Source organism: Seriola lalandi, unplaced genomic scaffold (assembly GCF_002814215.2).
Source record: "Seriola lalandi dorsalis isolate HSWRI2012SDOR001 ecotype SW California unplaced genomic scaffold, Sedor1 jcf7180002054762, whole genome shotgun sequence".
In the NCBI taxonomy this organism is placed as follows: Eukaryota; Metazoa; Chordata; class Actinopteri; order Carangiformes; family Carangidae; genus Seriola; species Seriola lalandi.
The window spans coordinates 286,214-313,824 of record NW_019525315.1 but is presented as its reverse complement, the minus strand read 5'-3'; the positions used below and the strand labels follow the sequence as shown (position 1 = coordinate 313,824).

The following is a 27,611-nucleotide window of genomic DNA, read 5'->3' as shown; positions in this document are numbered from 1 at the left end:
ACTGACAATCTTCTGCAGCATGTTTCTAACCACATTTGAGAGGAGACATATCAACTTTCTCTAATAGAGAGCTTTTATACTTATAAGGTGGTGACTGATCCATATCCTGACACTGTGTAACTTCACTGGGAGCAAGTTAGGCAGTCTCATACACCCAAAACCACTCCCCCTCTCCCTTTTTCCTCACCTTGCAGATGTTAAATAAGGAGGGGGATAACTTTGAGGGGGGCTGCAGTGAGCACAGAGACCCCTCTCAGATCCTTTACTGCCAGTAGAAGAAAAAACACCTAAAAAAATAAATATATTCAGCAAGGAAGCTAAATCAAACTGGTGCACCAAACTGAATCACACTATTTGGAGGAACATGAAAGAGCGAATGTACATTTGTGGATGCACTCTTTTACTCTGTGGCAGTGTTGACTTTCATTTCAAGTCATTATCTCAACATATATGCAACAACCAACTAAAAAAATACACATAGAAAGGTACTTGGTAGAAAACATTCTGAGATGCTTTTTATTTAAACACTATTAGCTGATTTAGACATAGAGAAATGATTAACAGTTATACTAAAGTAGTACATTTTCCAATGCTGGTGTGCTGAATCCATCTACTGTCTGATTCAGGCGAGCAATAATGTTTCAATACTTATGGTGATGTTTTTTTTTTACTATAATTTGATGACTCTGATTATAATAGTTTATAAGTAAGGCAGAGGTAAAATAACACAAACACTAATAAAAGAACTCTCAACATACATGCTGACTGTGCGTCTCATTGTAACTGAGATTTGTAACAGATTTGTTTCAGTCTGTTTCAGTGTCTGCAACCATTCATCTTGTACTCATTTATGAATGCAGAAAACCCTGTGCAGGCAGCTTGATGGGCAGATTTTTTACACTGTTCATCTGAAGGCTTTTTTTCAACCCAGGTGTTTGATTCCAACAGGTACTGCATCCTACACAAAGAGGAGAAGAGAGTGAACAAATTGAGGTTCAATCAGTGTAAAAGTATGCTTCTATTGTACTAGTGATTATACTTACACTCCGTTTGAGTCGGTTGTGGAGCCATCTTTGCCCATGAGGAGATACTGTTTTCCCAAATGTAACTGTTCTTTACATTGACGTCTCTTAACAAAGACTCGAACAGAATTTTCATTCACGAGTATATCTCCATCTGGTGGACAGATGACAGTCATTATATGTATGAAAGCTCCTCCCTGTTTAAACGTAATGGCACAAAACCATTTAAAGATCAATGTTACATCATCCCTTCAGGCTTGCGCTTACGGTCTACTTACGTGATCTGAGTACATCGGTTACAGTAGTGTTGTATAGCTCAAAGTTGCTTTTTACAGAAACACTGACAACTTCAACAATGTATGCTGAAATATACCAAGAATAAACCAGTTATTAACAACCATTCGTCTAAAACATAGCTTGGTTAGGAAAAGAAAAATATATATAAAGAATGGATTTGAGATTTTAATAGTACAGTTGATATTATATACTACATCATATTGTGTGATGTGCAGTACTGACCGTAATCTACTGTAGGGAAGAAGCAAGCATGCTGCACACGGTCATTCTTTTTCAGATATTGATTTCTTATCAATTTGAATGTCATTTTTAGTTTATGACAGGGTCCTAAGGAAAAGATGAACATAATGCAATTTTACTTATTTACACAAACCTGAAGGGTAAAGCTACATTTATTCACAAGTGTTTGTCAGTTCGGGTCTTAGAGAAATGACCTACTTTCTGCACACTGGCACACATCCTCTGAACACAGTTTGGAAACCATCTTGCTTCTTTTGGGGGCAGAGTAGAACACAGTACACTTTTGGGCTGCAAGGAAAGAACCAACAGCCCATAAATTCTTGGTGAATTAAACAAAGATGTCTCCTGTATCCTGAAAAAATAAAAAGAGACAACAAAAAGCTTACCTGGTTCATAATAGTCATAGAACACGGCTGGAGCAGGCTGCAGGAGGCCAATTGGCACTCTCTGTATAGCATCGAAACTAATACATTCCTCCGGTTCAAAAAGCTAACAAGAGAGGAACTCTTTTAGTATTGGACATGTAAAATTTTTAATGTGAATGTAAATAGATTTTAGTTTTACCTCATTGAAATAGATCAGCACCCTTCCATCGGAGACTTCATAATGTGAAATGTATTGCTCAGGTAGCTCTTTTAGCTGGGAGGAGAAAATAATTAAACTATTTGACATTATTGCAGAAGAAAAGACCCCTCCTCTCATCTGTGTCTTTGTCTTCAATTTGTTCATATTGTTTCTTGTTCCCACAGATAATGTTGTGATCCTGTACATTTGTACGTTTATGTCATAGCCCCCAGTTGTAAATTCTGAGAAATCATGTTTTTATTTTCTTTTTTTTTACTTTGGCAAGGACAATGGTGTTACATGTAGTAATGCTCATAAAGTTTGGCAACAATCTCTGTGGTGGAGAAGCCAGTCAGAAACACAAATCAGAAGTGAATTTAAAACAGTCATTGCAAATGAGAATTAAACATGGCGCTAAAGTAAAAAAAAATAATACATACAAAAAGACAAGGTGTAAAAACAGCAGATCTCAGTTTTACAGTGAGTTATGTCAAAGACTATGTCCTGGCAAAGACCAGTAACTTACTGGAGTCTCCACTGAATGCAGGGCCCAGTTAACTTTTTACCTTAAGTTTTTATGTACATAATCTAATCTTTTGCACTGATTCAATCAGGAGAGTTTCGTGTCAATTCAAACTGCTCCAACTTCAACTGTCACTACAGCTTCTCCACTAAAGAAAATAATGGGGCAAGACAGGAAGTGTCCAAAATATCTCCCACCACTTTGCGTTGAGGATGACAGTCATGAAGAGGAAGCAGACAGAGCTACTTACCCTATCAAGGTCCTCAGTTACAGCCTCAAATCCACTCAGTAGTGTGATGTCAGCAATGGCCATTCCTGAGAGGTTGTGGTTCAGGCTATGACTACACACACAAAAAAAACCTGATAAGGATTTATGACCTTTTGCTGTAAAGCTCATTGTCTCATGAAGGCTTATGAAGACCATGTGTGTCTCATTTAACGAACCTGACACAGACTCTGTAGGTGACAGCCTCGTCTGAATTTAAGTTGTTTTCAACATCTCTCCTGCTTCTGGTGCGAGCATCAAACCACTCAATCGCTGATCGAGGCACTCGCCCCTCATTTTCCTCATTGGTATCGTAGTCCTCATAGTAATCATAAGTTTCTATGACTTTAGCTAAGGAGACAGAGGTTGATGTGACAGTGTATATTTTATCAGCAAGCCATATATTTGTGATTTGTTATCAGTGACAAAAACACACCAGTGTACTTCACTTTTCCCTCCACTGTGACGCTGATGGACAGTTTTAGACAGTCATCCTTGGGTTCCAATAGATGGTAAGCTTTAAGAATCTGCCAAGGAGGTTGATGATGTTCGGTTAATTATGGATCTTGTTCAGCATATATACAGAAATGAATTAAACTTACTTTTAGTTTGGCTTGTCCTTCTCCTGACAACTGCACAGCAATGTTGTTCCCACTCAGTTTCTGAGACAACAGACACAAGACAAAACAAGTGATTTCAGAATGAGGTTAAATATTTATGTGTATCGAAGTGAACTGCTGAAATGCTCTATGATACCTTCAGATCTGTTTCCACTTTCTCCTTATTTTCCAGTGCAATCGTTACAATGTCATTCTTTCCTGGGACTCTGAACTCTGCTATTAAATTTGCTGCAGGACTGTTGGACCTCTTTAGATCATACTCTGCGAGGGCTTCCAGTGCCATGACAGTATCCTGGACACAGTATAAAAAACATTTATAATATGTTAACATATCCACAATGTAGATTTATTTGGCCTACACAGCATGATGTGGGTAAGAATATATGGGCCATGTCCAAACACATGGATTCTTTGGGTTTAAGCATGCTATTCACCTGTGTTGATCTGTAGGTTCCAAAATAGTTTTCTTGGGAGATTAACCAGCAGGCTGCTTTGTCTGCCCACTCGGTATGCTTAAGTGCCACTGCAGTTAGGAGGGCATAGGCTGTTGTCTCTACTGTGATGGCATCTGCCTTATTATCATTACGCGTTGTGGGATCAGTTGTCCACAGATAACAGCCATCAGCCCCTGACAATTGAGAAATAGACAATTAGTAAGCATGAGAGAAACTGTAATGTCTCAAACAATAGCACACTGTGCCAGACCCATTTGTTGAACTTCACATTTTGAGAACAATGAGTATGGTTGCTCTTAGGGTTGGGCGATATGATGATATAGACAGTGAAATGACATAGATTTGTCAGTGGACATATATTTTGTTATATTTTCAACAAAATAATAGCTGTCACTTGAACTATTTTGTGGCAATAATCAGTTTTAACGTGTTTAATGTGTCACATAGTTAACTTTTTGGATTTGATAAAAACTGAAATTTTTGTAAGGTTATTTTTTCCATAAACCATGACTACATCATGACTATGATTGACTATATCATGAAATAAATCTCTCTTCTCCATGATAGAGGATTCTATCCATATCACCAACTCCTCTTTCCTTTGATGAAACATACGTTCAATGGCCATTGCTTGAAGTCTTGTCCAGCCAGCTGAAAGATCTGTTCCCTCTGGCAGACAAACTGAGAGGCAGTAGGCTGTAATGGCCACAGCATAGGGATGCTGAAGCTCCAACAGGTTTGACTTGAGATACATTGTTGAACTTGAAATGCTTTCTTCCTGGTAAAAGGTAGCATAAAGGCAGTCAATTAATTATATTAATCTAATCTTCCCAGCAAATGGTACTTTCTTATTGTTATAGTCTTATTTTCTGTGCATTTTAATGCTAAAAGTCAACAGCCACTCTAGCATGTATGTGAGGCTGTACTTAAACACAGCAGTGCTTTGAGCTGAATACTAATGCTAACATGCTCAAAATGCTAACATGTTGATGATGAGCAGATACAATCTTTACAATTCATCTTGCTTTTATTTAAGCATGTTAGAAATTTGCATTTGAACATTTCTGATTTAATGGCGCTATATATATATATCATCCTAACATGAATGTCTGTATAAAATTGCATGACAGTCCAATATTTCAGAGGACCTGACAATGCTAACATCCAATAATACGTTTTTATATTATCTCACCACATCATTTCGTGCTTCAGATGTCAGGAATTGAAGGGAATGGTGCAGTGCAAGAGCTACAAAAGCCGTCAAGGATGCTTCCCGATCTTTGCCTTTCTACAGTAAATACAAAGAGACAATACTGCATTCAAATCACTGCTGCTCAGTTTTTCATACATATGTTGTAACATGCACACTACGCAGTAACATTTAAAAGAGTTAGGGCGATGAGGTTACCAGGACAGATCTGTGTAACACAGGATGTGGGTCACTGAATGAGCCGTCAGTATTCTGTACTGAGAGCAAATAACTGACTGTCTGCCTGATATCTTCTACTGGTACAACCCTAGCTTTCCGGCCTTGATGTCCAAATGCCACTGTCTGACGTTGAGCCACCAGTGACAGCACTTTCAACACGAAGGCAGTCAGCCTGAGGACAAGAGAAAGAAAAGTAATGGAGCAGAGTGGATGGAAAAGGTTGATTTACAGTTTGACATACTGGAAATAAAGAAAGTTTATTCATCATGTGAGATATTTGATTTGGTTTTGATTACAATTTACTTTAAAGTCAAATTGTTCTTCTGAAACAGTCTTGCATGTCAAGGCATACGCTGTTTATCACACATAACAAAAACACAACATTAAACCAAACAACTAAATAAATACTGCAGACATATATTACATCAGACATTACAGATTAGTAGCTGCAGTGCGATCAATATAAATGCTTACTTCCACATTCAGTCCTTAGTCTATACAGGTATTTATAGGCCGACTGAGAAGAGGTTTGAGAAGAGTTTGTCAGACTGAAAAAAAAAATCTGTTCCTCAATTCTTTAATATGTTCAGTTTAGCCCTTAGGACTCTAAATCTTGTTTGATTGAAAAAGCTGATAAAATATGCGTAACATCTGATGCAATATTACCAGCCAGAGACAACATCCTTTTTGTTTTGTCCCATAATATTTGAACAGATATGTATCAGTCTAGTAAGTCTAGCTTTAAGCTGAAAAAAGAGACAAGTGATTGTTAATGAGTGAATTCTTTCTTCACACCACTCTAATAATAGTGTGTTAACATCTGAAAATCCGATAGAAGGTAAAAGTTTAAAACAATCTTGATATGTTTTCAGTAATATCACCAAGCCCTGATGAAACAGAGAAATAGGTTGCAACACAGGTATCAACAAGGTGACATATAAATAAATACTCACCAATTACTAGAGGCGCTTGAATACCAAGGGTTATAAGATCCATCAGATTTCTTGAATGTTAAAACCCTTACATAACCTGACAAAAAAAAGTGTTTCTTTAAAACAAAACTGTCAATACTCTTGTTGATGACCTGTAGAGGGCACAACATTCATATTATCCCACAGTACTAATGTGAAACAGAAATATACAATTGAAGTCTATGGGTCACTTTTGATTCCCAAATAAACTTTACCCAGTTAAAATACGTTACAGATTCTCTGTGGATTTTTGGACCTCAAGCAGCGCTAGAGTTTTTCTACGAGTGACCTAGAGGCTCAGTCACTTATTCTGCCACCATCAACTGGTTTCAGTTATATTGTTTTCTGATTTGCAATAACTATAACTGAATTGTTTGACCAATAATGGGCGCCTCAGTCTGTCACCTGGTAGAGCATGTATCACATGTCAAGGCTGAGGCCTGACTGCAGTGGCTGGGGTTCAAATACTGCATGAGCCCTTTGCTGCATGTCATCTTCCCTGTCTTTCTTGTCTCTCTTCACTCTCTCTATCAAAAAATAATAATAAAGGCGAAAATGCAAAAAAAAAAAAAAAAAGAAATCCAATAATAATATTGTGGCGTCCTTCAATAATGAAGCTATGGGTCGTGAGCTTGTTTCACCCATGGCCAACGCCAAAACAACAAATCTTAACTGGTTTCACAGCATAATCTCACCTCTGTCAACTGACTCCAATAACTCCCCCCCCCTGTTTACCAGGAGCAACGACAACCTGTCCCCCTCACCCTAAGCCAGTCACAGGTACGTTGTCTCACACAAATCCCTGTCATAGGTTGTTGCGATAACTGACAGGCTTCACAGCCTCTAAGCATAAGACACATTCAGTGACAACCTATAAAACTTAGTAACTGTAATTATGAGCCACAGTAACCCCATAACATAGTAGTAGTTACATTAACATATCACCCAGTCTGTTACAAAATATTGGCAGATAAAATTTTGTTTCTATAAAACCTTTAGTATAAATACATAATCTTGATTGATCCCTCAAACACTAAGAAATGTATTGGGCAGGACATTTTACAGTTGAACAATACACTTGTCACCACTCTCTGGTGGAGAAACTATGAAATGGTGAATTCAATTCAACTGGAATTCTTCCTCTAGGGACACTGGGTGTCCAGAGCAAATTCCATGTCAATCTGGCCAGTAGTTGTCAAGACATGTTGTGTGATAGAAACCAACAACGGCAACTTTAGGGTCTACTAATGGACAAAAGGAGCAATCCACATTAACTCTTAATGAGGTCCTTAGAAATGACAGTTTAGGTTTATCTAAACCTATTCCCTTCTTTGTTCTAAATTTGTGTGCATGTTTCCACAACAAAGGGTTACAGACATAATTACCAAATGATTAAGACGTTATGCAATTAACTACATGATGCGTTCCTACCTTGCTCAATTTTATCAAAGGCATCATCTCTGGAACCAACAGGCAAGGTAAACCATTGCTCACTCAAATCAAGGTAGCGGAGTGCTGCAGCTGTAGGGGCAAGTCTTGACATTGTCTGTTCACAACATCCTGTAGGCAATTGGATCAGGCTAGCGACCTTCTCAGGAGACAGAAGGTTTATCACTTGTGAACCAAATCCATTCTCTGTCAGGTGAGAGCATTGAAAAGGCAGGACATTGTCATTTAAAAAGATCTGTGAAATGTGTCTGTGTCTGACAATATATACTAACAGTACATACCTTCCACTGAAACAAAAAGATTGGAGCTGGAGTCGGGGACAGTTTCATCTGGTATACTTCCATCAAAAGTTAAAGTCAGTGTGCGCTTCCCTTTCACAACAGAGAAATAAATTCATTAAAACAAATGTAATATATTGAAGATAAAAAAAAAATCACAAATATCAAGCATCATTGATGAAAACTGATGAATACTGAAATAACTCACCATCTAATTTAATCAGTTTGGTTTCCTCAACTCTCTGTTCTAATCCTTCTGTCTACAACATGAGATAACAGGAAGCCAAATTACTGTGTGTCCCGGCCTCTATTATAAAATAATGACTTTGCAGAGAGATAAAATTATGTGTAATTTACTCACCCACACATTCAAAGTCTTTTCAACTGCATCTATTCCATTCCCATTCTCTATATCATAGACACGTATTTTGATGGGTATTGAGCCGGTTACCATGGGGACAGCAGAGAAAGAGACAAACTGGGAGGAATCTGGCTCCACAGTAATGTTAACAAAACCTGTAGTGGTGGCTGAGCCAGGTGAGCAAAGTCCTTCAGTTTGTTCCATATGAACTGCTAACTATAAAATACAGGTATCCAAAGACAAAAACAACATTAAGAATCCAATTTGAGGTTTTTGTACAGTAGGTGGTAAATGAATTAAGTGCCACTTAACATCAACATTAGGTTACATCTACCTTTAGTTGGTCACTGCCATAGTTGTAGATAACAGGTGAAATGGATATTTGCTCATATTTTCTCACTGAGTATGGCAGTCTCAGAGACACAAAGGTGTTCTTAAATGCTCTGATGTCCTTTGGCTTCACTACACAGAAACCTGAATGAAACATAGAGTAAGTCAGTTGCAGTTAAGAAGATAGAACCTTAATAAAGAGGAATATTAAGAAAATCTTTATTCAAATATACAAGATGCATTTGTGAAGTTGGAAGCTTAGTTATTACCACTGGCAGCAGATAATGTGATGATCTGAATTTCCCATGTGGTGATGGAATCAGGTAGAGTCAAGGGATAACTAAAAAAGTTTTCAATGAAGATAAAATAGGTCAAAAGCTGTAAAATGCATCTGACAAATGCTTTGTCTATTTATAATTTACACTGTAGACTTAAGTTTGTCGTGAACCATATTCACTGACACTGATGTAGAGAAAGCTGAAATTCTCACATTGACAATATTAGAAATAAATATTAACAAATGGAAAACTATGGTTTAGAAAAGCTTGTAGTGGCTGTAACTAGCCACTGTATTTCACTGGAAAAGAAAATATTACATTAAAATTGTCTTAAGTGTTCACTGTCCACCTCTTACCTTCGTTTACCATCTACATCAAATTCTGTGAATGCAAAGCTTGGAGGGAAAAGTCGTCGAATGTATTGAGCAGCAGTGTCCAAGAAGAACTGCTCAATGTCAGCTGCTGTTACAGCTACAAAATAAGAAAATGAAAGGTTTCTTTTTAAAATCTGTGATGATCATGCCACAGTTATTAAATGCTGCTTAACCAATGTGTAGAGTATTATCTTGTATTATATAATCCTCATGACAATTTCATCTCACTCCGGCCAAGTCCTTTCAGGGAATCCTCTTGTAGCTTTTTTTGTCTCAGACGCTCTCCTTCAAGGCAGCATTTTAAAAAGGCGTCTGTACAATCTTGATTTTGTCGCACCAGAGAGACTCTCTTTGCTCTTTCCTGACATGTTAGTGTCATAGGGATGAGAGTTAATCCATGACCACAACATTCTTGAAGTATTTCATCTGAAAAGTTAGATTCTGAAAGTGAAAAAGAAGACACATTTTTATGGAACATTGTTGTCAGAAGTATCTTCCATTATCTCAGACCAAACTTGTGATGCTAAAGTGTTGTCTCACTTAAAGTCATCATTTCCTGTTGAAGGTCCATGGAGCGTCTATGTCGTGCAGATTGTGAATTACAGTGAAAATCTGAAAAGTACAGCATAAAAGCTTGTGGGATAAGTAAGTGGATACCTGCTTTCAAGACACTTTCAAGTTTGAATCATGTGGATATTTTTCAGATTAAAATAGGAAAGTCAGATAAATGCTTGGTCTTATATGCAGACATCACAGTTTTGTTCTTATCCAGTTTTGCTATACCAGCAGTATCCTGTCTTATTTCAAAAAATATCAAGAAGAAATAATAAAAGCAGAGTGGAAACAGTATTTAACTATTAATACCATGTTCAAGCTTTTACAAAATAAGTGCTTAATGAGAACCTTTATCACGCCATGTAAATTAAATAATTAGTAAGTTCAGTTCAAATATGCCTGATCAGTGCATTAAATGTGAAGAACATAAAAGGACTCTATATCAATGATTTACATGAATATTTGTTTTTGTCATACCTGTTTTCGACCCTGAATGGGACTGAGATACAAAAGACAGGCCAGCATCTATTAGTACGGATACTGGGTCAGATCCTCCACCATATGAGCAACCAAGATCATAGGACTGCATAGCAGAAAAGACCTGAAAAGTGTGAGCAAGAGATTGAATTTACTGTATTGTAATATAGAAGTTGAGATAAAAATTATAATTAAAAAAAAGAGAAAAAGTATAAAAGGAGAGTGTGAAAGTGATACCTTTCTGGCTGTGAGTTTATTATCGGCTTTGAGAGCGTAGAAGGCCTTATCCACAGCAAGCAAAGCCACTTTGGCGTTCTGTCCATCTAAATCAAATTCTAGCTTTGACTGTCTTCCAGGTTCAACAGATCCTTTGTTTTCCACCTAAATTTAAGTTACAATACAGAGATTTTTACATGCTGTTGTCCAAGGTCAATACACTTAAAAAAGCACCCTTTCGTCTGATTTAAAACAAATTCAAACCTATATGAAAATTGTCCCACTCAAATCACTTTATTCAAACACACAGTAAACAGAGGTAAAGCTCTGTCTGTCCGCTGTTTCACTCTGCCCATGCTTCACTGTTATCTGTTCTGTTTACTCACCTTGACCTTTATCTCACATTCATCCGTGACATCTACCCACACCGAGTCTGCAATGATGTCACCATTCTGGTTGTAGAAGTAGCCAATCAGACGGAAGGATGGAACCATATCAGGAGTTATATGTAGGTTGTGTTTAACTGATTTACCAATCGAGTGACTACCATTTTTTATTATGATCCCACGGCTTAGCACCTGCAACAGAGACAATCAAAAATGTTCAATTATGACAAACTGCTGCTCTTCTTTCTTAAAACGTATCATGCTGTATTTCATCTGTTATGGCTCACCGTGTAGTATATAAACCCATCATTTGGGCTATTCACGGTGTTGTATGTAACTGCAAGTAAATGATTCACAGAGTGCATCTTGTTGCTGAAACTCATGTAGAGGTAGCTGTTACTTGGAGATGAAGCACGTCTAATTACTTTCCTCTGTTGCAGGCCATCTGTGGTCACCTTTTGGAGCCAGAAGTGGAAACTGTTAAAACTGAACAAAAGCAAGTTTGATAAGACCTTCGACTGAGTTTGGGGATACTGACTTCAACAGGAATCTCGTCTGTAGTGTCAATATTAAAGGTAGAAAACACTGCCCCCTCCTGGTCAGTAATGCCTCGGAAAGATTGCTCTGAAGATCCTGGTACATTGATGTTTACTGGCACGCCAGCTGCTGCAGAGCCATCTGGGCGACTCATGACCACCTATATCAACAAACAAACTCTTTTACTTGCAAAATCATCACAGTCATGTCCTTAGCTGTGTACCCGTTTGTTTATTTTATGCATACCACTACATCTAGTGGATATCCAGGGAGGAAGTATGAGCGAGTTCGAGAGAGATCCATGGTGTATTTGTGAGAGACAACAGGAAGATAAACTTCTGCCTCTTGCATTTCACCACCTGTGTCAAAATATGCACATAGCAATATAAGCCACAATGAAAAATCACAATAATATTCGCAATATCTTCTCATAATCTCTGAAATACAAGGTGGCACTTCTCAACAGATTTATCCTCAAACTTTGAGATAAATTGTTATTAATAATATTTTTGTTTATAGTAGTAGTAAAATCATTTTTAATATTGCTATTTTCAAATACCAGAAATATTCCTGTAGTAATACCATCTGTCAGTAAAACTCAGATTATGAATATTTAATAAGTAATGTTAATTTCTGAGCCACACAGGGTACTTTTTCACATTTTTGATTGGCTCATATCATTAAAATAATTCTATATCTATTTCATAGGTGTATATTCAGTTTTTTACTGTACATTTGTCAAATAATTTCATAAATTCTATGATCGTGGTAAGTATTAAGTATTATATAATTAATAATAAATACATTAAATTAAATCAGTTAAATAGCCTACAATAAAATACTTCAGATAATTATTAAACAATTCTATTAATTTCACCTGTTGCCCCTTCTGGTAGTTTGCTTACTTAAACAATTGTATTAAGTGTGACAGTGTGTCCTTTACTTTGTATGTTGGTGACAAATAATCTCAAATAGAGTTGTGCTCCACTTTGCTGTAAATCAGAGAGGGTTTGGTTCATCTTGTTTTGGAGTTGATTATTTATCTTTGCTGTACGGAGAGAAACCTCTGCAGTTCCATCCTGGACCTGCAAGAAATGGCATAAATAGTAGGTTTTGAAGTAATGAAACACTTAAGAGATGCAATATGTTGACAGATTATCTAATCTCATATCTTGAAATGAGCTGCATTATAAATCTTGTATAGGTATCTGTTTCCTCACCGAACCAGTCAGCTCCAGTCCCATGATAGGCTTTATTTTTCCACCATTGGTTGTAGCTTTTCCTACTATTCCAAATTGGCAATGGTAAGCCCCTTTAACTTTTTCACCATGTGAATACCTAGAAAGAAAATCATTTAAAAATTCTAACTTCTGAAGTTGAGATAAAAAGTGAGTCTGAAAATATAATGATATTGATATGATATAATGAGGCTTGAGAAAAGCAACCCAACCTGTATATTGTAAACTATGTGGACTCAGCAGTGAGAGTCCCTAATTACTGAAGGGTGTATTAATCAAAATCTTTATATTAACACTGAATCAAATTACTTAGTAGGCCTATAATTTGAAAGGGGTGACTTTTAATAGGGTTACATTTCTGAAGCCCTGCAGATATTTTTAGCCACTTTTAACCTTAGCTCACTTCAACAATAAACCATTTTTGAATGAATGAATGAACACTTACATGGCTGAGATGGTGAAGTTAAACTGTTCAGCATTCAGCAAAATATAGTTCTCCTCCATTGCGATGTTCACCTCAAAACTTGGTAAAACTAGGGTGTGTAACAATAATAAATCAATAATGATTTAAGATTGAAAAAAAATAACATTTATTTTAAAAAAAGGAATATACTTTAATCATATTATTAGCTTACCAAATTTTTGGACTTTGAATTCTCGAGAAACTGCATTGTCTTCATCACCTTCATAGTGTGCTGTAATCTTCCACGTGCCCATTCTATGTAAACAAAACGTTTACGTTTGTTATTAAGGTTGCTTGTGTTGTTATAGTGTAAGTCCAAATTAATTGCAAATCTGTTATTACATACTTAGAGACATCAGGTATGGGGAATATGCCTCTGAGCATTCCCCCCTTTGCAGTTTTAAGGGACTTCATTACTCTGTTTCCAGCAGCATTCTATAATAAAATGATAAAAGCATGAATCAGTTGTACAGATCTTTCAAAGTCTTCTTTATTCAATTAGTATTAAAGAAAACATATCTACTCACAATTACTGATATTTGGATCACTTCCTCGTGAGGCCTGAATGTGTGGTCAAGAGTGAATATCCTGTACTTCACTATAGAGAGATAATCAACATAATGGCTTTAAATATCACTGTTAATCCTTCCTGTTTTACATTTCTTTCACATTTGTTGACTTTCAATTTACCTTTCTGTGTCGGGTTGTACATTGGCTGATCAGTCTGAATAAAGATATAGCCCCTGTGTTTTGATACCAGGACCCTTGTTTTCTTCCTGCCACTGAAGGACAGGCTCTCTGCCACCAGTAAAAGATAAGGCTTTTTTTGTTTTCCCGAGTCAAATCTTGACATCATTTCACTGTTTATCTGTAAAGAAGTGAAATAGAAGTTTGGGATAATGACATTTCAGTCTAAATAATTAGCTTATGAGTAAGGAAGTTTTCATACCTTCAGCTCAACTGTTCTGATATCCTGTTCGTCAGTACACACAACCGTTTCCTTCGTAGACACAACATAACCTGAACTCTCCAACTCCAGATAGACAGTGACAGGTCTGTTGAGATGAGGTTTTCCCATCTGGACCAACACTTTCTCAGTAACTCCCACATGAAATACACTGGGTGCTGAGATGAAGAATCTGTACACAAAAGTGAAAAATAGCTCTTCATTGCCATACTTTTTTGCTTATAGATAAACATCTGCAATGCGGATTATTTTTGTCTGATATATTACATTGTGACAAAATAATCATTTAACCAGAAAACAAAAAATATATTTGAATCCTCTTTGCATTGAGCACAAATAGGTCAGCATAACATTACACTATTACACAATCTAGATTTTGGAATTTTACCTTGAGCACACTGAGTCCACAGTCATGATCAGGAGCAGTATTGAAATCATATGACGCTCCATTGTGCAGCTTCTATGTCTTTCTCTGCTCTGACACAGGATTTTGATCAACTGAGGTTTTATTGTTTATCCAGCCCTGTATTTCTCAATCGCTGGTATGCCCTCCCTCTTTTTTTCCTTTTGGGTAAACTTAGAAATATCTGTCATTCCTCAGCCTCAAGTAGCATGTGCCATCATATAAACTGAGAAAATCATCATACTGTCACATACACCATGCGTACATGCATGTGTACAAATGTGTAGCACATTCTTTGGGTGAGTAGTGTATACATTTCTGTATAAATTAAAGTAGGTGATCTAAACTGATTTATCTAAAATATGAGAATATAACAATAAAGAACAGATTGTAATGGACTGACAGATGCATCTCAGATGATAACATGTTTGGTTTGTATAAAAGTCCACTTTAAAGCACTACTTGGCTTGCAACATGAAAAGTGTTTGTTTCTGTTTCACAATGTGTAACCATCCTCTTATTGGTTGTTGCAAGTCAGCCAGATTTCCCCAAAATCATGTGATTTACAAGAAATCGAGGTTTGGCTCTTTGGGTATGGGTTGGAGTGAGAACTATTCACTCTACAACAAATGATTCAGCAATGTTTTTCAAATTAAGTAAATCTGCAAATTTCTTCAGTTCTGCAAATCACTGTCTTTTAATGACTCTTATAAATAGTCACTTAACGCTTCTTATATAAACCGTATGGCCTCTGCAGATAAGTTATAAAGCAATCCTTATGATTTGTGCATTCATCAGTGAACTGATGGTATGCTGAATGGAATTTGAAAAGCTGCCAAACTCTGTTATGATCTGGCAAAATGGAGCAGTGTGATTAATGAAAAACACAGAGACAATGTCAGAACCTTTATTTTTTCCAAATAAACAGCTTGATGAAAGATGCAATCAAGAGAGTAGTAAAATTATAACCTTCTTCCAAGTGTAACTTTTTTAATAGCTTTAACTGACAACTAATGCAATATTCTATTTACTTACTTATACAAATAGTTCTTATATAAATGTAAGCACAAACATCCATGAATTTAAGGCCCCAATGTCTATTCCAGCTCAAAGCTTCAGGTCGAGGCACTGATCCATAAAGTTTCTGAAATTCTGCCTCCATTTCCCAACCTGCAGGGCCCTTCTCAAATAGTGAGTGGAGATTTGAATTCTAAGTCCTTCTTTGTCCATATGCAATACATTATAAAAGTACATACTGTATCTTTGTAACAAATGTGGAATTGTATAAAATGAACTCTCAGACTGATAAAAGAATGTATGGCAGTAACATCAAATAACAATTTAAAAAAATTATTAAAATTAATAATAAAATGACATAATTCTTAATCACTCTTACTCAGTTATGCACATAATTAAACCATGCAAGTCATGGTCCTATATAGTCCAAAGATTAATTTGGCACAAGGAAGAAACATCTCTGTCAGCCTCCATTTCACTTCACCAACCATATACCATGTGGCCATGTGCCATGTCATCTCCTCACCCATTAATAATCGTATTCTCCCCCAAGATAGAAATGTAACTTTTTCACATTTAGCTGTCCAGAAAACTAAATAAGCAACTAATCCACATATTCAGTTTACTTGTTACTTCAAGTCAATATAATTAACAGAAAATTGAGAAAAGTCCAAGTCCAGGGTCTGGAAACTCAATGTGTATTATGAAGACAGATTTTAAATTGAGAAACCTAACCAAAACCTAATTAACCCTGAATCTAACATCACATATATTGATAATTACAAATTTTCAATTGCATTAAATTTGAAAATGTTCCTAGTTTGGACTCACTCAGAACTATTGTGGAGAGATGCACGCAAAGTAAGATGTAGGCCATCTTGGATAATACCAACCATCCTGTCCACAACATTCTGGGAGGACAGAGAAGCAGCTACAGCAGCAAACGTCTGATCTCACTGCGCTGCAGAACAGAGAGGTTCAGGAGATCCTTTGTTCCCATGTTCCCACTGCTATCAGGCTATACAACAACTCAGTGGACTAATTTAATTATTATTGTTTATTCATTATTAACTGTTTTTATTATTATCAACACTGAGCTAATGGACACATGAATTCCCCCTATAGGGGATAAATAAAGTATTTATCCATCTATCTATCTATCTATCTATCTATCTATCTATCTATCTATCTATCTATCTATCTATCTATCTATCTATCTATCTATCTATCTATCTATCTATCTATCTATCAGTATCAGCCCTGCAAAGTCAAACTTCAACAATTGAAATATATTCCCATCTTGGCACACAGCTACATCACATTTAATTACTTCAGATGTTGATCTCTGTATTACAACAGTAAGAAGTAAGAGGACGGAAATGAGAGTCGGGGGCATGATGTCCATCCACAACTCCTAAGTATGGAGAAGTAATACAAGAATTGCGTTTGGACAATCAACACCAGACTCCCTGTCAAACTTGGAAAGAACATCAGTGGCACCTCCTAGCCCTGGAAGTAAATCCTGTGGTGAATAGATGGTTTGATAAAATTATAATCAAAATAAGTGCAAAAATATCTATCATAAAATGTCCTGAACTTTTTAAAGCTTTTGTTAAAAGATTTACTGTTTGTTATGAGAATGAAGCATTGATGAACTGTCAAAAGAAAACAGGCTACACACTCAAAAATCCAAGAGTAACTGTTTCTTCTAGATATTATACATTTTTACTACTAAATGCTTTTTTAAAAATGTACATATTATTCAGCTGCTAATTCCTTTTACTTCTCAGGTATTAACAAGTGTATTAATGAATTAAGTTTTGCTAACAAGTGAAAAAGCTATTAATTACATTAATACTTACATTATGCACCATCAGTAACAGAGTGATAATATTCCCAGTAAAGCAGTGATTAATTATGTGTCACTAGCACCATGAAATATTAAATTCTTATTCTTTCATTCTAACTTTTTTCAAATATTGTAAAGTCCACTCTCCTCTGCATCCGTCCTCAACCGCTGCTTGTTCAGTCTGCCTGTCCATGTCCCCTTCTCTATGTCTTTCCCTCTATCCATCTCATTTCATGCAGGAATGGGGTTACCTAAGAGACTCAGCCTCAATGGAGAAAATCTCTTTTTCTACAATTAAGTGTGAAAGTGACAGAAGGAAAAGAAGGGAGGGATCTACGGAGGGGTGCAGACTCAGAGAAGAAAAGGAGAGAGGAGAAAGACAGAAGTGTGTAAGACAGGTAGAGAGAAGTAATAGATAGAAGTCAAAATAAATATTTGCACTTGATTTTAAAGTTTCAACTTCAGAAATTTCTGAATTAAAACCCAAAAAGTATGTTTGCTGACCTTAATATGGATTAATTTTAGTTGTTTAGTTGTTGGCAACCTTAAATTGCATTGTTTAGTTCCTGCATTCATCTTTTTGATTTAGTGAACATATTGTGTATGGTATTAGAGAGATAAATATCCTATATGATGAACCAAAATATAGCCTAAGGTAAATTACATGTTTTTATTTTGTATTTGGTGAAAATCGTTCACACACCTTTAATCAATATACAGGTATCCTTTTTGTAAAACTTCATACTTGAATTGGTATTAGGCAAAATTAGGCTTAATTACACTGATCCAAGTGAAAGTGAATTTATGTTTATCACCATAATCTCTACAAATGCAGATGCAGTGACCACTGGGTTACCATGGAGAGGTGTACACAAAAGGGTGTGGCGTGGGAATGCCCCCAGGGGTCAGGAGTGAGGGTGAACGGGTCAGAGGTCAGAGCCAGCTGGACAGCACACAAGAGGAGATGAGGGTGAGAAAAGGAGGTGAGGGGGTGGTCCACGGACCCACTGACTGGACCCAATGGGACATTAACATTGAACTGATGGGAGGCTCACTGACCAATGCCTATTCAGTGAGAAACTAAGCTATGACACAATCATGTGTAATGGTCCGTGGTAATTGAAAAGTGACAAGGCCCTCATTGTGGATGCAAAAGCAGTTATCAGAATGCAGCACTGGATTACAAACTATACATACCAGTATTCAGTAGTTATATAGGATTATTTAATTCAATAATGCACACATAATCATATATTGATTAAACTACCACAAGTAGCATATCTCACATCTGGATAATAATGAAAGTGGTGAAAAAATATTAGAGTCTCTTCTTTCCAAACAGGAATATCAGTATATGTTAGGATTTAGACACATACAATTTTATTTTCAGTTTAAACTTTAAGGACTCCAGTGTGCATCCAGTATCAAAAGTTGTACCTGACAGCAGTTATAATTACTTACACTATTAGACACAGCGTATTTCCAGTGTTGTTGCTCTTCACAGTTCCTTCTTTTTCCACCTCAAGGAACATAAACTTTAACATGTACAAACTGACAATAAACGCTCATTCAAACATGTATCTGCAGTCATTATTTCAAAAAAGGAAGAACTTTTGTACTGTATTGTTAAAAGTGGGAAAATGAAGGTCCAACTTCAGATTTAGCTAACAGTTGATAGCAGTGAAAACTGTGTATTCGCAGATGCATTTATTTGAAACTGATGAAGTACAATTTTAATCACTGAAAATGTATCATTCACCCATGGTTACAGATGGTCTGTGTACCTCAAGGGTGCAGACAGGAAGGTGAGTGTCTGAGCTCTGCCTTCCATGTGGCTACTAGTGAAGGTCAGGTCAGTGAGGCCAGCAGGCAGTCTGGATCGGGGCCATACTCTGGTGGTCTAAAAAAGACAATCTTGGGGCCCAACCCAGGGGGTCAACATGCAAATAGTAACCCCCGAGTGAAAAGCATAGAACAGATCAGTGTTCTCACATTACTTGTGCTGCCCATGACTGTGAAAGTGCACGCCTACACACCACATGAGGTTCTCATATTTAATGAAATTCAATCTCAACAATAGAGAAGGCAGCTGTACTTCAACAAAGGTAGAAGTATGACGTCATACGAGAACATTAAAATAACCATTTTGTCAAGGTCCACTGGCTTAACGTTACAATTGTCAGACACATGGTTCTGAAAGTTAAATCATCAACTGCAAAAATAGTTGTACAGCCAGAACAAATGTGTTATTTCTTCACACAGCATAATTAAAACTGCAGCATCTTTGTCATCTTAAGTGTCACTGGCCCTTAATACTCATCCAGCACATGCATAGCAGATGAAATTCAGTTTTTCTGTCTCAGGCAAGCCTACCCACTGCTGCCTCCCAGTGGCCTCAATGGCACCTGTAACACCACAGTCATATTTCCCTTCAGATCCTTGTCCGGGAGCCCAGTTCTGGTAACAGCCGGTCGTCGAACTAGTCCAGAACCAAAAATTGAAGTTACAGGTGTAGCGTAGGCCGAGCCAAACATGGGTTGAAGTGGCGTTCTTTGTCTTTTCAGCCACGTTCTCTTGAATGTCTTTAGAGGAAATATGGACGAGGTCAGTATGGTGCTCCCTGCAGTAACTCATAGCTTCAATCCATGTCATATTTTGCTGGACCAGTATCAGATTTCCTAATGGAAGAAAACAGAAAGAGGAAAATTACTGAAATCCATAATGTATAATGTAAATTTATCTAAAATGAACATACAGTATAAGCACATGACAATTTTAAACATACCCAGAGGCAAACTTTGGGTGTTTTCAGTGGACATTGGAGTTGAAAGCTGCGTTGTGTTCTGGGCTGAAGTCCCCACCAGTGTTGTTAATGCAGAAATACCATCTGTGGTTACTTGCACAGTAGTTGCTGGAGGTAGCTGTGTAGCTGTCACAGTTGACATCTCTGCAGTGGCATTGTTGAGCTCAGTGACTGAGGTACTGTATACAACACCTGTGGTATTTGGTGTTGTTAGTTCAGTGGCAGTTGTTTCCACTTCAGTGGTAACATTAGTAGTGTTTGGCTGTTTGGAAGCAGCCACAGTGAAATTAAATGTTGCTATGATCCCTTGAGATGACGTATTCAGAATAGCTGTCATGTTTGTTGGCAGTTGATCTGTTGTAAAGGTCGCCTGGGTTGTTGAAGTTGATTTCCTTTCTGTAAGAGTCAATAATGAAATAGACACTGAGAGGAAGACACTGATGGATGTAGCTCTGTTGTCCGATGCATAAGGTTACAAAACATTAAAATAGAACTTTCTGCAAATTCTACAACATCACTTTGCCGCAAGAGCACCGACTTACCCCCATGACAAACAAATTTGCGTTTGCCACCACATTTCAGGTCATTCCACTGCCCTTTATCTTTGAATACAGCTGCAACACATTTCTGATCTTCGAGGTAGTTAGGCTGACGGGGTTTCCAGAAACGGAATGATGAGTTGCTCCCATCCGACCACTTCCAGGGATCTTTGAAGAGGCCAATCCACACATTTTGTGACACAGACACATTATGTACTGCCTCATTCTCTTCTGCTGAGTGTATGCTAACCAGATCAGACGATAGGCCCCTGCAGTGATTCTGAGCGTCCCTCCATGATTTGGTGTCATCAACAAAAACGTGTCCACTTGTTTCACCATTTCCTGCAAGTCCAATAGTTTCATATTTTTATTACATAAGTATAGTGAGGTGCTGTGCCGTGTGAAATAACTTTTCCAGCAATGTTGTCATTTTACTTACCATGACAAACAAAACCTCTTTTGATTCCACAGTCACTCTCAAACCACTCGCCGCGTCGATCCATTGCTGCACATGCATCTTGATTCTTTTTTCGCGGTTCTCCTGCCTTCCAGTTTAAAAAATCCAGTTTTTGATCAGGCCAAGACCAGTGCCACATCCACGCATCTCCAATCTCCAGTCCTATCCAGGCTCTGGCAGTGTTATTTGTTGAAACTAAATTGATCAGATTATTCATATCTGCTGTGCTGTGAACTGTTGCTAAATCAGTGTATATCTCCCTGCAATAGCTCTTTGCCTCTTTATAGGTGTTTGAAATATCAATAAGGTGAAAGTCTGAAGATCCCACTGCGAAGAATCCTGTGGAATTACAGATCGTCTGTTCAGTCACAACAGGTGTAATAACAGCAGTAACAATGGCAAAAGTATTCATGTATCCATTGATAATCTCTAACCATAACGTGGTATTATTTTATATTCTAAAAAGTAACCTTTCTTCACATACTCAAAAGATTGGTGTCTACATGTAGCTATGAGTATCCAACAACAGTTGAAAAAAATTCAACATACCTGAGATAAAAATCAGATACAGAATTGGAGTCCTTTTCTTCACAATGAATCTGTTTTCAGTCATGATCATAGGAAACAGCTAAACAAAAAGCAACAAAAAAAAGAGATCTATTGGTAAATTTATAGTTTTGTTGTGACCAGGTATTGGTCCTAATAAATGGTACCATATAGCAGCTTTGAGCAGCACAGTGTTTGTAGTAAGAATGCCACCTGGCTTGTTAAGAGACGCCTCTTCAGGAGTAACTATAGACGAAGCAGTCTTTCAAGTTTCTTTTTGTCTTGCACAGCGCATGGCTTTCTGGTTTGTTGAGATGAAATGAGAGCATATGAGAGAGAGATAATATGAGAACAACTACACCTGCCATGATCACATCATTTTGCAATGTCAGCAGATTACAATGAAAATTAGTCTTTGACATTTTATCCAGTGTGGTTGTTCAAGAATGAAGAACAGCAAGTCTTGTTTTGATAACAGTAAAAAATACAAATCACTTCCCCATGTTTCCCTCCCCTGTTCTATATATTGAAGATACATCCAGAGATACCGTAACAAATATTTAAGAATTCAAAACAGCTCAGTAGGTAAATCAATCAGAAAAGAAAAATCAATATTGTGATATTTGGGGTCTGGAGGAGCCTGTTTACTGGAAAATGTTATGTTTTCGGGGGCTGCATCTAACTTAGGGCAGCTCCTTTGTGAGTTTACACAGATACAGAGTTTTTCTCAGAAACAGCTTTTTAACTTTGGTGACCAAATAAGTAGTTTAAACAATTTAACCATGTGAAAAGAAAAAAAAAAAGTAAATGCAGCTTAAAAGAAATTGCAGGTCACTTCTGTATCCTAGGGTTAAAAAAGTGTTGCAACTAATTACAACTCCTACACAAGTGCAACTCAGTCTCCACTCTGGAGAACAAGGGAGCTTGAGGATGAACTTCAAAACAGAACATTGTGTTAAATATTTTAGATAGTGGAAAATATTACTGAACAACTGGAGCAAGAAGATGTTGTGCAATACTGTGTATGCCCCTCCTTCAACCACTTTTTGTAGGTGTGGCTGTCCAAAAATTGTTCAGATTAGATCAACTGTGCCATAATAAGGACACCTAAAAATCACAAAGCATTTATAGCATTTTTATTACACTTTAATTTTAGATTACCACACCTCATCATAATCAGACAATCAACTATACACATTTGATTGTCTGGTAGGGTACCTTCAGTTTGTCCGAGTACATGCAAATGTGTTGTGTGAGTCATTTTCCATTACTTACTCTTGAATGCATCAGTGATTCCGTTTTGACTGTGTTTGGGGCATTGACCAGCTTGATGTTCTGTGTGAATGTGTAGGCTTTGTTGGAGGCTCATTTACTCAATCTTAGAACAATGTGTGATGATAAATTTGTAATAAATCAGAAATTGTATAATATAGTTTTATTGCAAATGCTCTAATCTTTGGGAATATTATGAGAACAAAAATTGGTGTGTTTAAATAGTACATCGAGCTGAACATCTACTGCAGGAGTGTCATATGACAGTGCTGTTATGGGTGGTCCCATGAGACATTTTGGCTCGAGGGATGCTGGCACTGAGCCACCATGGCCTGTAAACAACAACAGCGTCAAGTTGAAGTAAACTGGATCTGAGTGTCGGCCTGTTGTCTGGCGCTTGTCTGATTACAATAAGTACAGTGAGGTGGTTTTCAACAATGCGTCGAAGGTGTGTCTGGTAAGTAATTCCCACATTCAAACGACTCGATCAGTTATTTTGTCAATAACTGCTTCTCCAGATTATCACCCTGAGGCGTACATTAGGCTAACGTTAGCAATATTAGCTACGTTAGCCGTAACTGCAGCCAACCAGCTAATCTTGGCTACCTGCTGAACATAGCGCTAGTTGTGCGAATTTATTCAAGTGGTTCGTCCACTGTCGAGTTATCAAGCTCCACATTTTGAAGTCTAACTGGGTTTGTTTAAATCTTTGTTTTACGAAACGCTATATAATACAGTAACAGTCAGACGTATGGAAACCAGCTAATGCTAGCTAAGGTTACCTAGCCAGGGTCTTTCGAACGTTTATGGATTTGTAGCAAGCTAGCTAGCTAGCAAACGGCAAAAGCAAAAACGTAGGGCATTATTTATTTGTTTTGGCCAATAATATACAATGCCGGTGTAAATTCACAGAAATAGCTAAGGATACTGGTACATCTGTTTGTGATTAACATTTGTTTAACCGCAACATTACAGAGTAACGTTAATGTCAACGTTATTACGTATCGTTAGCAACATTTAGCAAACGTGTAACGTTATTGCGATTCCATCAGGAGTCAGTTAACATTATAAAATACCGACTAATATAATTTTAATTTTAAAGTACTTCAAGGTTTGCTCAGTTTGAACAAAGATTCTCACTCAAAACACACAAAACGTTGTTAACCCTCAGTGTATTTTCCCTTTCATTTACCCAAATTGATTAGGGCGAACGTTGTAGAACAATTTTGATTTTGGGCTTCAGTTCAGCTTATAAATGCTGTGTTTCTAATCACATTCGTCCATCTAATCACTCTATTTGTGTGACAGCATGAGTCATGTTTATTTAGGGTTTTAGTTTAATAGGAAACTTTGCTAACATAAGCTGTTCGAAAATTTGAAAGTCGCAGTCACTGCAACTCAAGATTTTTGTCTTGGTGGTTCGATTGGTCTATAAAATGTTAGAGAAGAGTGGAAATTTCCAACCTTAGTTTCTCAAAGTGGAAGTTGGTATGTCATATGTATAGGTATTTTTATGACCAGCAGTCTAGAATTCAAAGACATTTAATCTTTAATTGTGTAAAACTGAATTAAGCAGCAAATCCTCTCATTTGAGAGGCTTGAACCAGAGAATGATTGGCAGCTCTGGTTGAAAAATAACAATTAATCAAGTATCAAACTAGTTGACCATATATCAGTTATTGTTTTAGTTCTACTTGCAATGTACAAGTACAGCCAGTTACAGTTAAAGACAGGTATCATTCAACTAATCATTATCTTTTATGTCACCCTCAGATAAATATCCTTCAGACGGGACATCATCCTCTCCACTGGGTTGCTTACTAGCCATGTCCTCACAGCAGCCCAATAGTTCAGCTTCCAACAGCCCCACCAACATCTTGGGTTCTCCTTTCTCAGTTATCAGTCCCTCTCTTAACTCCCCAGTGGTCTCACCCTCTCTGGGATTTGGACCCATCAGCAACAGTCAGGTAAATGAAAGCCAAAACTGTTTTAGCTGTAGGGTACTGGCATTTGTTTAAATGGGGCAGAGAGTATATATGTTAGTTTAAGGTACATTGCAATGCAATTTCTTATAATATATAGTGTGGTTAATAGCACTTTTATTAGTTGGCAGAAACTGTTGTATGCACACGACTGGACACACTGATGTCAGATAATTTTTTATTTTTTTTACCAGTATTGAAAAAGGTGACTAAATAGTCAAACTAACTGAGCATATAATTAACCAATGGCATTACAGTGTTTAAATGTTTTATTTGGTTGCACTGTGTATCCAGATCTCCTCCTCAGCACCCATATCAGGGATGCACTCGATCAGCAGCTCAGAGGATATCAAACCTCCATTTGGCCTGAGGCCCATGCCAGCTCACAGCCCTGGAATAATGTTGTCTCAGAAACGTCTGTGTGTCATCTGTGGAGACCGCTCTTCTGGTGAGTGAGTGCAATAAGAGCAAGATTAGCAGAAATGAAACATCAGCTGGAGACTCTTATTCTATGTCAATTTTAGTGTGGTTGATCCTTTACTGTTTGATGTTTTTGACTGCGTTTCCTCAACAGTATAACAAATTGTCAGTTACTGTTCGTAATGAAAATAAAAAAATGTTTGTCAGACTGTTGCCTTCACTTGGATTGGCTATGTTTGATCTTCTCATTGGCCTCTAACTTTTACCTTTTTCTTTTTACTTCTGCAATTTACAGGCAAACACTATGGAGTGTATAGCTGTGAGGGTTGCAAAGGTTTCTTCAAACGAACTGTGCGCAAAGATCTGAGCTACACCTGCAGGGATAACAAAGAGTGCCTGGTTGACAAACGCCAGCGCAATCGCTGCCAGTACTGCCGTTATCAGAAGTGCCTGGCCATGGGCATGAAGAGGGAAGGTATGCAAGAAACAGGGTTGTATTAGAGGTTCATACTGAGGACCTTTGGTTATTGACGGTTTAGTCACACGTTTAGTTGTGAGTTGTCTTACATGCATATACACAAAGGGGACATATATCTGCGATTTCTACAATGATTTAAATATTGGCAGGCAATTAGATTTCCTAGAACAATTAATTATTCTAAAGGAAGCGCAACTAAATTGATTATTTGTTGATGAGTTCAGTTTTCTGGTATAGGTGAGGGTGGATGCTTGATTAGATGTGTTAAAGGGTAGAGTACGGTATATTGGGGCTGGTTTATATAACTAACCCCTTTCCATCTCTTCCCTTCATTTTCTCCTATTCTACCCTTTCTCCATCTTTCAATAGTGATCAAACATATAAAGTGGATAAAAGAAGATGGAAAGGATGAGGGATGGATGAGTATGGCAATAAAATGTTAAAGATGCTGTATTTTTAATGTTACTTAGAGAATTAGACCTAATGTGTTAGGCATGAAAAATTTGTTCTCTGGAAGATTTGTGGGTGACAGTGTACCCAGAAATGTGAATGAGCGTGGATCGCTTTGGTATATTGACTTGTGGTGATTTTATAATTTTATAAAATAAGCAGTTAGCCAGCCGTAGTTCTTTGTACCTGTGTATAAAATCTGATGGAGTTGATCGGTGTTGAAGCAGCATATAAAGTAATGGATCATGTTCTAGTGAAGGCCTTCATTTAGCTGAAGATTTTGTCTTTCTGTTTCATCACCAGTTAAATCACCTTCCCATGTCAGTTTCTTATGGCTGCACTTTTGTCAGAGTGTCTGATTTCCCAGTGAGATGGGTAGATCAGTTTGAGATCAGTGTCCTTTTGGGTTGCTGTTGACAACACAGGCTCGATTTTTCACCACTGTTTAGTTTTAATGAACTTCACATACTAGTCGCTTGGCTCTTCAGTGGTCCTCAAGGTGCTTTGTGTTTGTTAAGACAGCACCACTCTGGAATAATGCTGCCATTTTAGTAGGGGTGGGAAAAATGATAGATTTTTAGATGCATCGTTATTCTGTCTTTAACAATTTAGTATTCTTTTGTAAAACATAAAGCTAATGCATGTAAGCTAAATCAAGGGAGGGCATGTTGTTAACAAAGTCTTGCATGTAACTCCAACCTTCCAGTTACTGTACTTCTGTTGATAATGGAAGTAAATTCATCAGACTTTTGTCATGATGGATACTAATTATGTAGAGTGCACAGTAGAAAAAGTTGGAAATCCAAAATTGCTATTTTCGACAATGCATTGAGAAACATTTTAAAGTAAGTTTCTTAACACCCTGAATTAAAATCAAATCTTCAGGAATGTACAGTAGAAATTGCCAGTTAGAGTTAACAGAATTCTGAGTAGACTACAGTGCTTTCGAAATTCATTTTTGCTGTTCCTGACATGATTCCATTTTTTGAAGACAGCACTGAATTGGAAACAGGACTTTCTCAATGCAACAGAGTCTTGTCATTATTCAGTGTTAGCCATCATCTCATTCCTTTTCTCCCACCATCGCTGTTTCCTTACGT

General features: G+C 37.2%; 3 protein-coding genes across 4 annotated transcripts in view; 1 reads left to right on the top strand and 2 right to left on the bottom strand.

The window, feature by feature from the left end:
- Nucleotides 1-489: 489 nt before the first annotated feature.
- Nucleotides 490-14,841, bottom strand: c4b (complement C4B (Chido/Rodgers blood group)). Of its 2 annotated transcripts, XM_023424934.2 has the most exons (41): nucleotides 14,684-14,841; nucleotides 14,278-14,467; nucleotides 14,019-14,196; nucleotides 13,856-13,926; nucleotides 13,675-13,763; nucleotides 13,501-13,583; nucleotides 13,311-13,398; nucleotides 12,848-12,965; nucleotides 12,571-12,712; nucleotides 11,874-11,986; nucleotides 11,629-11,787; nucleotides 11,378-11,545; nucleotides 11,091-11,282; nucleotides 10,726-10,869; nucleotides 10,489-10,612; nucleotides 9,997-10,068; nucleotides 9,685-9,897; nucleotides 9,439-9,553; nucleotides 9,074-9,144; nucleotides 8,809-8,948; nucleotides 8,475-8,690; nucleotides 8,322-8,373; nucleotides 8,117-8,206; nucleotides 7,818-8,021; nucleotides 6,369-6,444; nucleotides 5,395-5,587; nucleotides 5,179-5,274; nucleotides 4,602-4,764; nucleotides 3,966-4,159; nucleotides 3,668-3,823; nucleotides 3,514-3,573; nucleotides 3,348-3,438; nucleotides 3,091-3,262; nucleotides 2,897-2,987; nucleotides 2,124-2,198; nucleotides 1,946-2,048; nucleotides 1,758-1,847; nucleotides 1,542-1,646; nucleotides 1,301-1,384; nucleotides 1,044-1,176; nucleotides 490-958 (listed from the first exon to the last, which is right to left on the bottom strand). In XM_023424934.2, the coding sequence occupies exons 1-41, from the start codon at nucleotides 14,743-14,745 to the stop codon at nucleotides 817-819; spliced, it is 5,118 nt and encodes a 1,705-aa protein (XP_023280702.1). In that variant the 5' UTR covers nucleotides 14,746-14,841; the 3' UTR covers nucleotides 490-816. The 2 variants fall into 2 exon arrangements, with proteins under 2 accessions (XP_023280702.1, XP_087035079.1); XM_087178953.1 differs by lacking the exons at nucleotides 490-958; nucleotides 1,044-1,176 and having other exon boundaries at nucleotides 1,293-1,384.
- Nucleotides 14,842-18,766: 3,925 nt separating this feature from the next.
- LOC111668808 (uncharacterized) lies at nucleotides 18,767-22,128 on the bottom strand. The gene is made up of 5 exons (XM_023424944.2): nucleotides 21,913-22,128; nucleotides 21,346-21,702; nucleotides 20,910-21,248; nucleotides 20,350-20,763; nucleotides 18,767-20,242 (listed from the first exon to the last, which is right to left on the bottom strand). Exons 1-5 carry the CDS (start codon nucleotides 21,980-21,982, stop codon nucleotides 19,881-19,883), a joined length of 1,542 nt encoding a protein of 513 aa, XP_023280712.1. The 5' UTR covers nucleotides 21,983-22,128; the 3' UTR covers nucleotides 18,767-19,880.
- A 1,352-nt stretch (nucleotides 22,129-23,480) lies between these two features.
- LOC111668805 (retinoic acid receptor RXR-beta-A-like) overlaps nucleotides 23,481-27,611 on the top strand; it is an 8,124-nt gene continuing 3,993 nt past the window's right edge. Inside the window, exons 1-5 of the mRNA XM_087178952.1 lie at nucleotides 23,481-23,638; nucleotides 24,955-25,148; nucleotides 25,458-25,611; nucleotides 25,879-26,058; nucleotides 26,431-26,502. Coding sequence (XP_087035078.1) covers nucleotides 25,008-25,148; nucleotides 25,458-25,611; nucleotides 25,879-26,058; nucleotides 26,431-26,502 — 547 coding nt within the window. The 5' untranslated portion in view covers nucleotides 23,481-23,638; nucleotides 24,955-25,007. The remainder of the gene's footprint in view (nucleotides 23,639-24,954; nucleotides 25,149-25,457; nucleotides 25,612-25,878; nucleotides 26,059-26,430; nucleotides 26,503-27,611) is intronic.

Excerpts from the sequence above, each read along its gene's own strand:
- c4b (XM_023424934.2), bottom strand. The coding sequence starts at position 14,745 with ATGGAGCGTCATATGATTTCAATACTGCTCCTGATCATGACTGTGGAC. Across the intron at positions 6,445-7,817 it reads CTTTGATAAAATTGAGCAAG|GTTATGTAAGGGTTTTAACA; the intron begins GTAGGAACGCAT and ends TTTTTTTGTCAG. Across the intron at positions 1,647-1,757 it reads TGTGTGCCAGTGTGCAGAAA|GACCCTGTCATAAACTAAAA; the intron begins GTAGGTCATTTC and ends TCTTTTCCTTAG.
- LOC111668808 (XM_023424944.2), bottom strand. The coding sequence starts at position 21,982 with ATGATCATGACTGAAAACAGATTCATTGTGAAGAAAAGGACTCCAATT. Across the intron at positions 21,703-21,912 it reads GTATCTGATTTTTATCTCAG|GATTCTTCGCAGTGGGATCT; the intron begins GTATGTTGAATT and ends GTAATTCCACAG. Across the intron at positions 20,243-20,349 it reads CACCCAAAGTTTGCCTCTGG|GAAATCTGATACTGGTCCAG; the intron begins GTATGTTTAAAA and ends TTCTTCCATTAG.